This window comes from Egretta garzetta, unplaced genomic scaffold, assembly GCF_000687185.1.
Source record: "Egretta garzetta isolate BGI_Z169 unplaced genomic scaffold, ASM68718v1 scaffold325, whole genome shotgun sequence".
Classification (NCBI taxonomy): Eukaryota; Metazoa; Chordata; class Aves; order Pelecaniformes; family Ardeidae; genus Egretta; species Egretta garzetta.
The window spans coordinates 2,358,328-2,374,554 of record NW_009259833.1 but is presented as its reverse complement, the minus strand read 5'-3'; the positions used below and the strand labels follow the sequence as shown (position 1 = coordinate 2,374,554).

At 49.3% G+C, this 16,227-nt stretch overlaps 2 protein-coding genes across 2 annotated transcripts in view; both read right to left on the bottom strand.

Moving 5' to 3' along the window:
- Positions 1–1,818: 1,818 nt before the first annotated feature.
- NEIL2 (nei like DNA glycosylase 2) lies at positions 1,819–5,872 on the bottom strand. The gene is made up of 4 exons (XM_009639929.2): positions 5,705–5,872; positions 4,310–4,641; positions 2,585–2,781; positions 1,819–2,135 (listed from the first exon to the last, which is right to left on the bottom strand). Exons 1-4 carry the CDS (start codon positions 5,840–5,842, stop codon positions 1,819–1,821), a joined length of 984 nt encoding a protein of 327 aa, XP_009638224.1. The 5' UTR covers positions 5,843–5,872.
- Positions 5,873–15,046: 9,174 nt separating this feature from the next.
- Positions 15,047–16,227, bottom strand: part of GATA4 (GATA binding protein 4) — a 27,154-nt gene continuing 25,973 nt past the window's right edge. The window contains 1 exon segment of the mRNA XM_035895418.1: positions 15,047–15,229. Within this exon segment, the coding sequence (XP_035751311.1) occupies positions 15,047–15,229 (183 nt within the window).

Sequence of the window (16,227 nt, the reverse complement as noted above, 5' to 3'; positions counted from 1 at the left end):
CCTGGAGGGATTTAAAAGCTGGGCAGACGAGGTGCTTAGGGACATGGTTTAGTGGTGGGATGGCAGTGCCAGGTTAACAGTTGGACTTGATGATCTTAAAGGTCTTTTCCAACCCAGACGATTCTACGATTCTAACATCAACCATCTTCTTTGGCACCATAACCCCATTAATTGGATTATTCAGCAATCCCAGAACCTGCAGCCACTCAAGGGCAATGCAGTTCACAGGGCAGCCGCTGTGCAAGTCTCATTAGGGAAGCAGCCTTCCACAGAGGTCTAACTCCAGCGTTCCCTGTTGATTTGCAATCCACCTTTAGATCCAGTTGCCATGAAAAAGAGTTTTCCTGCCGAGCCGCCCTTACAGCAGAGGAAAGCTGTTGGGACCATCCTCTAAAGGGCAGCACCACGTGCTGGAGTTTCCCCTCTACACCTCAGTTTTTAACCAAGAAACTACCAGAAAAAGACAGGCTGAACTCAAGCTTGAACATCACCAGTTCTAACTCCAGTTTTTATTTTTCACTCAGGTCAACAATCTTGTTAAAATAAACCCAGATCCAGAGAGAGAGGACAGTGACAGCTTCTGCCTACTGCACATAGACACACAGCTCAGAGGAAAGACGACATCATCTCTATTTCCAAAACTTTCTGCTTTCAAGTTACCTGGCAGATCATGAGTTTTACACAATCTCTGTCAAAAACACTGTTAGACTCCCCTCCAGGTCTGTCAGGCTCGTGATCCCAGTTCTATCTAGTTACTTGACTGAGCCTCACAGTCCCTCCCTGAGGGGCCACCTCTAAAATCTGTTAAAGCAGATTTTTTTTTTTTTTTTTTTTAAACAAACATGGAGATCTGGAATTGGCAGTTTGCCACAAAAATCTAACCTGTGGGGGCAGACATCAAGATAGGCAGGCAGAGGCAAGCTCCACCAAGCACTGCTGAGGTTTGTTTCCACCCCTCAGAAGGAGGCAGCCGTTCCTATAAGAGCTGACAGAAGGGAGAGCTGCTCACTTTTCATGACACCTCATCACAGCCCAGCACACAGGTATCCAGCTACAAGCAGAGGAAGAATTATCTAATTCTAATTAATCAAGCTGTTTAGACAGAGGGGTATGCTCCTTTCTGCCAACTCCTCCGTAAGCCACTGCACCCACACCGGGCCAAGGGACAGGCTCACCTCAGAGCACAGCAATCACCTGCTCAACACCCTACGCCTTCCATTCACCATAGTCTGAACAGGGGGACTGAGACACCTCTGAACCAATCAAGCTATTTACACTGTTGTGTCACTGACCCAGCACACAGGTATCCAGCTACAAGCAGAGGAAGAATTATCTAATTCTAATTAATCAAGCTGTTTAGACAGAGGGGTATGCTCCTTTCTGCCAACTCCTCCGTAAGCCACTGCACCCACACCGGGCCAAGGGACAGGCTCACCTCAGAGCACAGCAATCACCTGCTCAACACCCTACGCCTTCCATTCACCATAGTCTGAACAGGGGGACTGAGACACCTCTGAACCAATCAAGCTATTTACACTGTTGTGTCACTGACAAAAAAAAAAAAAAAAAACAAAAAAAAACCAACAAAAACCCAAACCCCAGACATTTACACCCACTTTTCATTTTGCATCCAGAGGCATACAGTACTTCAGCGACTCCTGTAACCTCACTGAGCACTTAACTCAGCTAACTCACTGTCCCTAAGGAGCAAACTCAACAGCCTCAAAAAAAGCATGAAGCTCTTCTCAGGACAGCTGAGGTCATGGTTCAGAGACCACCTAGACACCCTCCAGAAAAGGGGAAGCACAGAAAGCCAGGTCACTCAGTGACTGGGGAAGGATCCCCGTCCCCTGACAGCACTGCAGGCTGGCACTGAGGACACCACCACGTAAGTCTCTTAAAGCCATCTGAGGGTCCAAGCATTCCCTTCGTCACTGCATGCCCGAGGGGACACTGCTCCTTCTGGTAGATCTGAGGGTGCAGCCCTTGGCCATGCAGCTTGCTTTGCAGCCAGGTGGAGCTGAACTGAATGGCACAGTCAAGCAGACGCTCCAGATCCGAGAGAGCCAAGACAGAGCCTTGTGTTAACGGATGGATCTTGGCCAGGTACAAGATCTCATTCTTAATGATGTTCCCTGGAAAGGACCAGAAACAAGCAGACAGTAAGGGTATCTCTTATCAAGATGATGCAGACTTATGGCTCCAATCACTGCGACTTCTGTCTCATAGGTGTCAGCTAGCAACGCCATTCCCTGTATCAGAGGTGGCATACAAGGATTGTCTACCGCTGGGACTGGACTGGACAACAGGCTCTTCCCACTACCTGAGGCAGACCTTCCTTTCTTCCACAAGTACAAGCCAATCCATGATCACACACACGAAGACAGTTCACTCCAGCATCTGAGGCCTGCAGCTACAGACTGCAAGCCTTGTCCTCAGCAAGACAACCACATACCCTCAGCTGCATCAACCAGAAGCCATAACAACAAGGAGTAAAAAGTTCAGACACACAGCTCTGGATCTGTAGACATCCCACCCACCTTCCTCAATTCTTTTTGCTCTGCCACTTTGCCCTGGAACTCACCCAGTCCTGAAAAATATCTTTGGTCTAGGAGAGTGTAGCAGATGGGATCAGGTGCACGGAGGGCATCCAGCGCCCTACCACGGTGGAACTCCACAGACAGGATGTCAGAAGCAGGATCAGCCCTCAGAGATGAGCACCACTGCATTCGGCAGTTGTAGAAAACAAGGAAACCTCCGCTCTCAAAGTGCAGAACCAGCCTGGGAGAAGCAGAGAAGTTAAAAGTCTCTCGGCAGAAACATCCTTGAACCATTTGTTATATTCTTCTCTGGCTGAAGAGGCTTGCACAGAAAGGGAAGAGCAGAAAGAGACAGCAGTGTAACAGTGGAGTGAAAAAGCTTCTGGAAGGCGAGAAAAGAGCCTGTTCATGACATAAGCTTAGGGAGAAGCACAGAGTGAGGCATCAGCCCTCGCACATGCCTACACATTCCCATGACAGCCAGAGACATCTTGAAGTGCCAGTCCCCCAACCCAGCTACTCGTCCCTCCAGCTTATCACTACACATGCTTGTGTGCACAGGGGCACAGCAGGCACTCCAGCCCACCAGGCCACCATCTGAAGGCAAGGTAGCCCCTCTGATGATTGCAGCCAAGAAACTTGGTTGTGTACCCACACAACTGGTGGAGGATTGTTCTTTCTGCTGCCCTGCAGTCCCTAGCTGAGAGAGACAGCAGCAGGCAGGGAGATGGATCAGCATCTTGGCTCTCCCCAGCAGGCAAGCCCAATGACCAAGGGCTCCAGCAGCAGGGATCCACAGTCAGGGAGACCAATACTCAAAGCAGCACACAAAACTGACTACGTCTGAAACTGTGGAGAAATAAAGCAATCCTTCAAATGATTGCAGGATGGGGGAGCGGGGAGCGTGTCCCTACCATGTACACCACATACACAGGGGCCAAGCACCCACCTCGTGCATTTATTAACCACTCCAGGTTAAACAGCTCACAAGAGCAGACTCCACACTGCTTCCAGTATTTACCCCCTTCCTTGTTCAGCATGCTTCCAGTGGGACCAAGGACGGGCTGTTGCCTGTGTTTTCAATGCCCTGCTGCCTTTAACAGCATCACTCCAACCAGTGATTCCAACTGCCCTAGATGTATGCTATTTTATCCAAGGTTTTTTTTAGACATGCAGTTGGGAGAAACTGGCATTTTCAGGGCATGATTCAGTCTGGCATCCTAAAGGTTCTCTCTTTGAATAAAAATCTTAACCAAGCTGGTAGTATGATCCCCAGGCTGGCAGGCAACATGCATCCCGTAAGTGCAATCACGTAATTCTCTGATCACATAAAACAAAGGAAATGAAACACACAGAGACAGCAGAAAAATGAAAACATTAGGGAGGATGTGGCTGGGAGGAGGAGGAAGGCAACAAAAGGCAGAAGACCCAATTTCTTACTAAGGGTAGAAGAACATGCAGTGCTAAGATAAGGTACGTCCAAGGAAAACCGTGACCAACTGATACTGTTGGGAGACCTGCAAGACACCTACAACATGGAAATATCCAGACAAGAGTCTACTGCGGATTCCCTGGCTGAACACATCCCACACCCACTCATGCCATCCCTCATGCCCATTTATCTTAAGAATTATAAAAAAAAAAAAAAAAAAAAAAAAAGATGAGACTAAGAGCATTCCCACACAAATTTAGTTTTGTTTTGAGACAGAAGAGTGCCTCTCCAGAACGAGAGGCAGGGAGAAAGAGTTTGTAAGGACTCCACCAAATACCTGGGTATAGGGTCTTTCCAGTCCCCCCTCTTATTGGCTTTGTTTGCTCTTGAAAACTCATTTGCCCGAATGCTGCCAAACAAGCCAAAGTGGAAGCGCAGCCAGCTGCCCGGACCCTCTGCTGCATCTGGAGGTTCAGATCTTGAGGGCTGAAGTTCCTGCAGCTCCTCATCCTGGGGATGTCTCTGTGGAGCATGAACCTGTTCTTGCCCGCCCTGGACAGGAGGACTTGTCCCACTAGCAGCCTTTCTTTGCAGCACTGTCTTGCCTGCAGTTGGTCCCAAGGGACCTTCAGCTGACACAAATGCCAGGTACAGGTTCTTCCCATGAACCTGAGAAAAAAGGTGGAATGTACTGAGGATCCACGTAACTTCTGGTGGTTCCCATACAAGTGACCATTTCCTACAACTTCTTTCAGGCTGAAGGCACATCACCCCACCCTGAACACATCAGCGTCTCAGCCATTCCCATCAGAGCTGCAGTCATCCTCTCAGCATCCCTTGTCTACAAAAGCACCAGGCATTCAGATGTCGCTCTCATGTGAAGCCCTCTCAGAGGTTCCTGTCAGGCCAAAGAGACATACCAGGACTGACACTTGGGGTTTCAAAGTCCATCATCACTGCTTCTCATTCGCCTCCCCTTTTTGTGCTCGCCTCAAGTGTCTCAGGCTAGGACAACATAATTCAAGGATGGCTCAGAAGCCACAAGCTAGCCACACATGACTGCTGAGCAGCTCCCATCTGTGCCCCCAGCTGAGGCTATCATGTAATCAGAGGTGAGGCTGCACTAGCATTTGGCCAGTCAAGTCCAAATCATTATCTGAAGGAGGTCAGGCAAGTAAAACCCCCAGCAGGACTGTACCAGGGTGACTACCTCAACCACCCACAGCATAGGCATTTCAACCTAGCCAGGTGAAACCATGCCCTCTGGTACAAGAGAAGCAACCGTGCAAGTCCACAGCTGAGGAAAACAAGGCTGCTGCTTCCGACATCCACATACTGAAGAAATCAACTCTCATCTTCTACAAACAGCCCTCGCCAACACCGATGCCTCTTCCCTTGAGAGGCACAGAACCAGTGCCTTAGCATGACTGACCAAAACAGCAAACAATTCTGAGCATCCCTGCATCTAGCCACATCCCTGCAACAGCCTCTCCTCATGGTAACCTTAATCCTAAATATTTTGCAACACAGAGTAGTACTCCAAAATGGGCTTTCACATCTCTTTGGCCACACACACCCATTTTGTGACTAGAAACAAAGTCAACGGTCCACCTCAAGTCCAAACTTGGTGCCATTTCTCAGGTTATGCACCTTCTGTGACCCAGATGCAGGACAATGGTGGTTTTCCTCAGACTTGCCATGGACCAATAAGTTCATTTTTAGTACAGCTCACCTGGGAGTCCTGGAGCCTCAGGGCATTCAGGTCATTCACATTGATCTTCCGGCTGCTTCCCCCCACCTTGGCCACCACTTGTCCCACAAAAGGGGAGGTCAGCAGCTGGAACTTCCTCACTGATGGGCCCTCTGGCATCTCCAGCAGCTGTTGAGGGAACAGCAGCTCCTGCTCACGCTTGGTGCCCTAGGCTTGAAGGGAAGTTGCAACTCAGAAATACACAAAACCAGTCAGAGGCTGAACTCACCAGAATCTCCTCACCCCCATTTTCCTCCTCAAGTTCCTATGGCAAAGTCCATGGAGAGAAACAGGTTCCTTTCAGGCCCAGGGAGGCAGGGGATTCCCATCCACGGGGATATTAATAATTAATCAAACAAGGCCCTGAGCAACCTCCTTTAATGGTAGTTTTCATCCCACAAGCAACAATTTGGCCTGGGGATCTCCAGAAGTCCTTTCCTACCACAGGTTCTCCGGGAGTCATAGAGGACCTCAAATTACTGTTTAACACCTTTCTCCTCACCAGGAAAAAGGGCTCACCTAACTCCAACCATTCCCTCAGTCACAGCCTTGATGTCCCAGTACAAAGGAGGAATGCAACCTTACATAGATATTAATGACCCAGAGCCAGTGTGGGCTACGGTGAGCCATCCTTTTCCCAAAAGAGCCACCAAGGCAAGCACTGCTCCCTGATCAGCACTGGAGCTTCCCCCCTTGCTTTGCCAGCTGCTTGCTCCACTGGCTGCAGTGGCATGGGGCCATTTAGGGAGCATTCATACCCTCTACTACAGCATCTGAGATCTGGACGGAGCATTTGGATGAGGGGGAGATGAAGCAGCACCATCCTACAGCATACCGTAGCTCCCTCCAGGAAGCCACACCAGTATCTAAGAGGTATGAAATATGGCATGATATCCCAGCCACACATCACTTGCAGTTCTTCCCAGGACTTCTGTCAGGACTGGGTGTACAAGAAAGCAGGCTCCAGCACTTGGAAAGCGTGGCTTGGCTTTCATCCCACAGCGCCAATTCCCCCTGCAGACTAATCCCAGACACCAGCATTGGCCAGGGGCTCGGTTTCAAAACCCACAGCACTTGGTACAAGGCTCTGAGCTGCCTGGCACAGCTCTGAGATAGCTTGTTATGAAAGTCAACGGCAATCTTGTGCATGGTCCCCCACCAGAAGAGGCATTCCCACCATAATGCCACCATCTCAGCTTCACCGGTGTCTGGGCTAACTCAGATACAGCAGCTCACGCTTGCATCAGCTCAGAGCGACTGTGAAACCAAAGCCTTCAGTGCCACGTGCTCCTGCCACAGCAAGGGGACGTCCTTGCCCTCTGAAGATTTTAGTCCAGAAGAGGCATTTAAGCCAGCCACCACCTCCACAGGGCTGTGAGCAGCAGCAAGGGGCAGACATACCCTCAACAGGAGCAGGCAAGGAGGCTCTTACAGCCATGCTGCCATGCGCTGCAGCAGAAACCAAATCCCTCTTGGAAGAGCTCAAGAGGAAAACATGTCAGGGAACATCACCTAGATCCAAGACATGAAATTAAAGATGTTAAATCATCATACAAGCTAACTTTACTAGGAGTAAAAGACTGAGCTTTATTCCTCTGGCTCCTAGGGCACAGGATACTTATTCACAGGCCTGCTCCAGTTTTACCCAAAAAAGCTGCATACTGTGTTTTTAGCGCACACTGTGCCTTTAGTCAAGAGCCAGTTGCAGATCAAGAGTCAGCTAAAGGGGTGCTCCTGCTGCCAGAGGCACCAGCAGTCAATCTGGATCCCTGGGAGCGGTATTTGGCCGCTGGACACAGGTCAGCTGAGGGGTCTGCCCATGACCCAGTGTCGTGGTTTAACCTGGCCGGCAACTCAGCACCACGCAGCCGCTCGCTCACTCCCCCCACAATGGGACAGGGGAGAGAATCAGAAAAGTTAAAGTGAGAAAGCTCGTGGGTTGAGATAAAGACAGTTTAATAGGTAAAGCCAAAGCCGCGTACACATGCAAAGCAAAGCAAGGAATTCAGTCACCACTTCCCATGGGCAGGCGGGTGCTCAGCCATCCCCAGGACAGCAGGGCTCCATCACGCGTAATGGTGGGAAGACAAACACCATCACTCCCAACGTCACCCCTCTTCCTTCTTCTTCCCCCAGTTTCTATACTGGGCATGACGCCCTATGGTCTGGAATAGCCCTGTGTGGGTCAGCTGTCCTGGCCGTGTCCCCTGCCAGCTTCTCATGCACCCGGCAGAGCTGAGAGCTGAGAAGTCCTCGGCCAGTCTAAGCACTACCCAGCAACAACCAAAACATCAGCGTGTTATCAACATTCTTCTAGTACTAAATCCAAAACCACAGCACCATACCAACTACTAGGAAGAAAATCAACTCTGTCCCAGCTGAAACCAGGACACCCAGGCCCTTTGGGTCTCCCTCCCAACTGTCTAGGCGCTGGTTTCACATCAGGCAGCACGGAATGAGCCTCAGCACAGCTCACGCAGCCCAGAGCTCAGACCCCAAGGAAGCTCATGGCCTGCAGAGCTGCACAGCTCTGATTACTGCTGATTCAGGTCACAACGGGGGCGCTGTGAGAGACTTTGTAAGGTTTTAATGCACACACTCACCCAGCTGTAGCCACTCCGGACAGCAGGGTAATGCTTCTCTTCAAGAGGAAGAGCCTTCCCTTTCCTCCAGGGCATCAGAAGAACCAGCATCTGCTATCTCTGGTCTCCTCCTTCTCTCCATGGACCTCTCTACTTTGTCTTTTCACTCCAAACCTCCAAACTCCCCCGTTCCAAGGAGGAAGAGGAGGATAAGAAGCCCCAGCCCTCTGCAGGGCATGACACCCACCTCCCCATGAGCATGACTGCTGCACCCCAGAGCCCATCCCAGTAAGCCACCTGGGATGGTACCACTACAGGTCTGGGGCAGGGAGACAGGCCTCCAGGAAAAATCCTCCCCACATGTGGGCTCATTTCCAGTCCCTGTGCTCAGACAGAAGCCAAGCACCTGCACTGGGACATAACGAGGACAAAGCTACCAGGTCCATCCACCTCAACCCAGCTTTCCCTGCATACCCACGCTGCCAGCTCACCCGCACTGGGGGATTTCAGCCCCGCACCCTGTGGCAGAGGAAGCCCCACCACGGCTTCACACCCCTGCAACAAGGGTCCTGCAGGGATTTCAAGGCACAGGCCCTGACCTTCCACATGCAATTAAGGGAGTGCAGAGCTCACCATCTTCTCAATACTCATCTAAGCATCAACTTGAACTTGCAGCTCTCCAAAACAACTCAGCCCTGAGTTCCCCCCTCCTCATCCCATATCCCCAGGGCAGTGGAATCAGTCAGCCCATGCCAGAGTGCTGGGGCAGGAGGAATCACCCAACACCTTCACGTGGACTGTGCAGGGCCCCAAAGTGGACACCCATAGCACACACCCTGTGAGCCCCACCTCCCTACATCGCATCCCCCCCTCAAGCCACCGCCCTTCCCAGGCTCACCCTGTGCATGCCCCTGGGGAGCAGACCACATAGCCTTTCTCCCCTACTTCATTACCCCTCCTTCCACTCCTCCATGCTGCAGAGCTCTTCCTCTGCCCCCAGTCCCCCTTCCAACACCCCCAGCCACCTCCCACAGCAGCTCTACCCACTCCCTAACCAACCTACCCACCCTCAATATCACTTTCTGCACCCAAAAGCCACCCACCCACTCACTTTTACAGGGGAGGACAACCCTCACCCACAAATACCAGGAAAGCTCCCCAATTAGCTAGTGTGGGATGAATGGGCAGGGTTTCAAGTGCTGGACTCACTCACCCCACCAGTTGCACCGATGTCCAGGGCCTAGTTAGACTGGGAAAGAAGCTGGGCACCCTGGAAGGAAGGTTGGGTGCTTGTGGGAGGGCTGTGCTCAGCCACCAGTATGCTACTGCAGAAGCACAGCCTTTGCTGGAAACATGATTTTGGATTAAGGGCGGTGCCTCTGAGTTCAGCTGGAAGCAATTAGGCTGAACAACAGCCTGCTATGCAAACCCACCTCAGTGAGCAGGCCAAAAAGAGAAGTCACCATGGTATTGAAGTGCCCTGAGGCGCTTTTCCCCTCTCTGCTGTGCTAGGGGGATTACCAGCTGCAGGGGAAAATGTGTCGGGTGCTTTTTCCCCTTTGTATTAAAATCATGGAATCATAGAATGGTTTGTGCTGGAAGGGACCTTAAAGATCATCTAATCCAACCCCCCTGCCATGGGCAGGGATGCCTTCCTCTAGATCAGCTTGCTCAAAGCCCCATCCGACCTGGCCTCCATTGCTGGGTCTGTCACTTCTGGTGTTTGTCGCCCTGCATTGGCCATCCCAGCTCCTACCTACAAGAAGGGACTCGGCGTCACTCCTGGGCTTGGAGACAACGTCCAGTCTTCTGTAATGACTCATTGCCTGGGAGTCCCCAAGTCTGAGCAATTAATTTACCAATGATTTTGTTTCTCATTAGAATCTGACATTTATTTGGAAAAACGTTTCCACCAGGAGGGTGGTCAAACACTGGCACAGGAGCCCAGAGAGGTTGTAGGATTTCCACCCTTGGGGATATTCAACGCTTGACTGAACAGGGCCCTGAGAAACCTTACCTGGTCCCTTCTGATTTCAATTACTCTGTAATTCTGTCATTATGAGCTCCCTAGGTCAGGGTCCATTGCACCATTGCTTCTCCAGGTGTGCTTCATATGTGATCATTTACCCCCAGCCCTGTCCAAGAAACCCATGAGGGTAGTCAGAGTCAAGCAGCAGCCTTCTGGTTTTATTATCATTGTTTTATTTCCATTAGTTCTAAAGGTGTAGAAGTTAAGTGAATTGGTAGCCATACTACTTCATAATATATATTTTTTTACATCTTTAAATAATTACAGCTTGTTCAGTTGGTTGGTTTCCCTCTCCCCTGTACGAGTGTCTGTTTCCATGGGACCTTCCCAGGTGACCTGGGAAGCTTCAGTCTTTACACACGGGGAGAAAAAAAGCAAAACAAAGCACCACCCCTGACATTGTCACAGCTTCAATGTCATAGTAAGAGTTGTTGGTCGGTTTTAAAGCTCCCTTGCAATATTCCTGAGCTCCTCCTGATTGCACCCTCTCCAGACAGCCTGCAAGACTGCAAGTGAAATACGGATGTCTTCTGATCAATTTACAAAAGCGTAACTGAAGTGATTCAAGATATTGCACTCCCACAGAGAGGAAAGACATTTGGAAATGGTTAAGTGACCTTTCTACCCCTCTGGCTCCCCATCCTGGTTCTCATCTGCCCATCTCACTCTGGTGACCACTGAGCCATTGCGAAGGTCTGGTTTGGCACAACCAAACCTTGTGCTGGAAACCCTTCAACACAAAAATTTGCATGTGTGATTAATGATGATCTCTGTGGGAACAAGTCTCGCAAACAGATTTATATACATGCTTAAGTGTTTTGCAGGACTGGGCCCTTCCTTCTTACCCCTCTGGGCAGGGATAGTTCTCAGTCCTGCATTTGTGTAGGACCTGGCCTGGTATGGTCCTCACTAGGTTCTCCAGCCATGCTGCAATGAAAGAAATCATTGCAATCATAGCAGTAATTATCTTGCCTTAACGACTCTCTAATAACTGTGTCTAATTAGCAAACAGGCTCTAAATGCCATCATGGTTAGGAAAGCAGAGCTCAGATGGAACCCAGAATTTTGTAAGTTGCCCTTCTTGCTAGAATGAGCTGAGTCTCCTGAAATTGGTAGCATTTTTACGCTCTCATCCCTTCGTCTGTCACTTCTGGTGTTTGTCGCCCTGCATTGGCCATCCCAGCTCCTACCTACAAGAAGGGGGTTGGTGTCACTCCTCGGCTTGGAGACAACATCCAGTCTCCTGCAATGACTCATTGCTTGGGAGTCCCCAAGTCTGAGCAATTAATTTACCAATTATTTTGTCTCTCGTTAGAATCTAACATTTATTTGGAAAAACATTTCTACCAGGAGGGTGGTCAAACACTGGAACAGGAGCCCAGAGAGGTTGTAGGATTTCCACCCTTGGGGATATTCAACACTTGACTGAACAGGGCCCTGAGAAACCTTATCTGGTCCCTTCTGATTTCAATTACTCTGTAATTCTGTCATTACGAGCTCTCTAGGACAGGGCCCATCTCTTATGGTGTGTTTTTACAGCACCTTAGCATGACGGTGCTCCATCTGAGGTCAGCTTCTCACCATCTTGGTATCAGTGTTGGCCGGAATATGGCTCCTGGACCAACAACAGCTCTACAACAGTTTTAGGTGATTGAAAAGAACAGCAGAACCAGGCATACCTGGACTTCTACTGCTTGTGGTGCAAAAGGGGGGACAAAATAGCCCATTTCTACTGCTGAAGAGAGCCAAGTTGTCCTCACAGCCCCCAGAGCCTCACCTTTTGAAAGCAGACACCTCATTCTGTTATCAGGGTCCTTGTAAATGCTCCTTACTGTGTTTCAAGAATTATGTTTAAGGCTTTGGGGAAGGCTGAGAACCAGTTAACAAATCTCTAGCAAGGCCATTTAGATAACCTGAGGGAGGAGGATAAGGCAGGAGGATATGTCCTGCAGGGATTTTACCCTCTTGCATTGCAAGCAGACTCCTTTATGGCATCCCAGAGAGTGTTTTAAGGGCAGGAGAAAAATTCATAGAATCATTAAGATTGGAAAAGACCTCCAAGATCATCAAGTCCAACCGTCAACCCACCACCACCATGCCTACTAAACCATGTCCCAAAGTGCCATGGCAGCCAGGGTGTTTAACTTTGAGGGCAGCAGGAGGAGCGCAGGAATAAGGCAAGGTGGACAGAGCCTCTGGGAGCATCCGAATGGAAAGAGAAACGGGGTGTGTGGTTGGTCTGGCCTTTAGCTCCTCTCTAGGAGGCCACCCGCTCCCCTCCCTTTCAGGTTGTCCAGGGTAGTTCTGGATATCTCAAATGTGTGCATTAGCCAAGTGGCATCTTTGTGGTGCATGCTTCTCTGTTACGGACAGGAATTCATGGCCAGATCCCAAGAGAGCTCCATTGACATTTACAAAGGAATATAGTTCAAGGAGGAGGCTGGCTAAACATCTGCATGCCTGGGGAGAAACACCTTTATGTTTTCACCCCAAATTCATATTTTTAGGTGCTCTTTCTGGCCTCTTCTCTGCAGCCTACCAGGCCTGAGCAGAACCACAGAATTTCATTTATTTTTATTCGTGATTCATGAATGTCTTTTCCTTGTCTGTAATTAACACTAACGAGGCTAGGCACTGCATTAGCTCAGCAAGACAGAGTGGAAACTCTGGTGCCAACACCGTCTGGCCATTCCCATGGTATCAGTGCCATGGTGTTTTTCTCTGGGGGGGTGCAGAGACTCTGTCACCCCTCCAAAAGCCTGCACATCTGAGTTACACAGAGCACAGGGCATGTGGAAGGGTCCAGGTCTCTACAGTGACTCCAGTCCCAGTCTTTATCACGACCAGTCCGGTTGAATCCTTCTCCTTAAAGGAGCTTTTCTACCATCAGGAGGAAAACGGTGAGTTCAGACTAAGACAATACAATGCCATTCTTTTGCTTCAAACATGCATGTGGCTTTCCTCTTCACCAAGCCATGTATCTTGGCATTTGGGTGGAAACACTCTTTGTGGGAATGTTAAACAGTGGGAGACAGAGGATGGCACATTTGGGAGGGATGCACAATCCCTCTTCTAGATTTTCACTTGATAGTTCCGTACTCGAGTTCTGGATGCAGGGAGGAAAGAGAGGAGCTGGGAAGGCAAGAAGAGTAACGGAGTTTGGAAGCAGACAGAAACAAGAATGGAGAATCTTGTAGGATGAGGTCTTGCAGAAATTCCCTGCCTGGACAGGCAAAGCTGTCCCTCCTCAGAAATGTTGATGAAAACATCATGGTAAGCATCTGGTGAAGCACTTTTAGACTGCACAGGGGAGCTGTGGCATCTGCGATGCTGGAGTTTGTTAAGCACATGCTTGAGAAAGAGCAGTCAGGGCTAGGTTAGGCAGAACCGATCCCTTTGGGAAAAGGGAATGAGTCAGTGAGCTCTCAGCATCTCTTCCAACTCCATTTGCTAGGATTCCCCCGTTGCTGAGAGTCTTACGGGCAAGAAAAAAACCACGAGTCTTGTTTAGTACTCATGCATGAATGGAGTTATGCTTCTCTTGCAAGCAAGCAAGTCTATGCACATGCTTGGTAAAGAAAATGGCCCCTGCCTACCTCCATCAGAGGCTGAAGCCTTCCCTTGTTGCAAAAGGTGAAATCCTAAAGGGTTAGATGTGTGAAACGGTCATGAGCCAGCTGTTGGGGGGAAAGTGGGCACTCACAGTACAGCCGGAAATAAATGACAATCAGATTTCATCAATGACATCAAAACCAACATAAGAGTATGCAAAATAATTAAATTAACTGTCTCAAAAGCAATGGCACAGCAGCGTTAGAAGAGCATCTTTCACTTGCTGTGCTCTTGAATAATCTCTAAGCCTGGCTTGTAGCTATCCGTAAGGGAAGAGCCCAGGATTTGATGACCAGTATGGGTCTCCTCTACCTGCTTCCAAGGTTCCTCCTTCCGAAATCCCCCTTTGACTTTGGACAGACCTTCTCCAGGCTCAGCCAACAACCTTTTGGAAACACAGTCCCATGGTTTTGTAAAGATAAATAGGAAAGGAGTTACTATTAAGTACGGACTTGCATTAGTTTTTTGACCATCTAGGAAAATGAAGACAATGCTCTGGATGTGTGAGCTGAGGGGGGGTGTGGGGGAGAATCTCTTTTTTTTCTCTGCCCTAGATCATATCAAATGCACTGAAGCCACCACAGCATGTCTAGTGAAGTCTGTTCAACAAACTGTTCTGGAACTGGCTCCATTTGGTGGAAGATCACTGAATTTGGGTAATGAGAAGATGGTGGCATTTTCTTCTGGTCAGGAAAAGAATGGATGGTTTCAGAAGAAAAAAAGTGTCTCTGCTCCACCATTGTCTGAGTCTTAAATGCCAGATGTTTTTAAATAATCAAAAGTCAAGAACTGTGTCCATCTTTGTGGTTTTGGCTGTTTCACAGAAGGTGGTGACAATCAAATAGAGAGGCTCATTTAAAGTGGGAAAAAAAAGGCTTCAAATCCATTAGTTACTCTGAGATGTGAGTCTTCTATGTTCGTTGTGTAAGAGCTCTCCTGCACCTCAGAAAAGTCCTCTTTACCTCTTTGCTGGGACATCTCACAAGAGGAGAGAAGGCAGGAGAGCAGGGGAGGCGGGAAACAACATTGACTTGATGATTACGTGGCATCTTCTTCACCTCTCAAGCGGATCAGCCTGAAGTCCATGGGTGGAAGACCAGGTTATGCTGTTATGATGTCCCCATGGTTTTCAGCTAACACCAGGCTGTTCCAGGAGTCCTGTTTGGAGCTGGTTTGTGGAGACTGGCTGATAGCTGACTGGTAAGCCTGCGGGGAATGCTTCAGAGCTGAAATCGCAGGGTGAATAGATGATCCGTGTCCAGACATGGCAGAGACTGAGAATGCCTGCGGAAAAAGGAAAATCCTCTGAACAAAGCTTCAAACCATAGAGGCTCCTACGAAACCCTTTGTGGGGGCTGGTGCTATTGCAATAACATGCCTGTGGTTTTGCTGCAGAGCTGCAGATTGCGGCTACTGATACTTTGCATATGATTGCGTGATACTTTTGGATAGGCTCTTTCCTTCTTGTTCCAGACCCTGTTCTTTCCTATTACTGCATCTTGTTCTCTTCTAAATGTCAGAAAAGGTCATTTTACCTCCCAAGGCTTGAGATTTTGTTGGCCTTGGGCTCTCCTAGCTTGCACATAACCTCCTGTGGATTGCAGGGCACATATCAGTGCTGCAAAGCGCTGCAGGTGCAGCATCAGTCCAGCGCAACACTCAACCACATTTTTTTTTTTTTTTCTGCAGGGATCGTTTCATTTAAACACCAGAGTTTCCTGTGTGAACCCAACAGGAGAGCAGCTATCACATACCTCTGCCTCGTAATCGTGTTGTGCTACAGGGACCCTTAACTAAGGCAGGGTTATTAAACCTGCAGACATTCGCACAGATCATCTTCCAGATCCGGGTGCTGCTCAGCAGGATGTGCATCTTGTGTGGTTGCAGTGCTGGTCCCAAGACATCTAGTGGTGGGAATGGTACAGAGCACACCGCTTTACCCTGCAGCTCTCTGTCATCATGCTGGCTTGCTTTACCTTTTGCAGGGACACGACTCAGTTAGATTTGGGCTGTGTGAGTTTATTCTCCCCACACTGCGTTTCTCATATCGCTCGACACACAGCCAGGCAGTGCAGAGCAAGTAGGGCAATATTGCCAAGTTTTTCCTTGCTCAAGACAAATCAAATCAAATCATACAAAGGGAACAGGCACTTTCTTGCTATGGGACCTATAGAGCCGCCCAGCTAGAAGGAATTTCATGTTTTCAACAAAGCTGCTACTAGCCCTCAGCACAAGAAGGACATGGACCTGTTGGAGCGGGTCCAGAAGAGGGCTACAAAAAT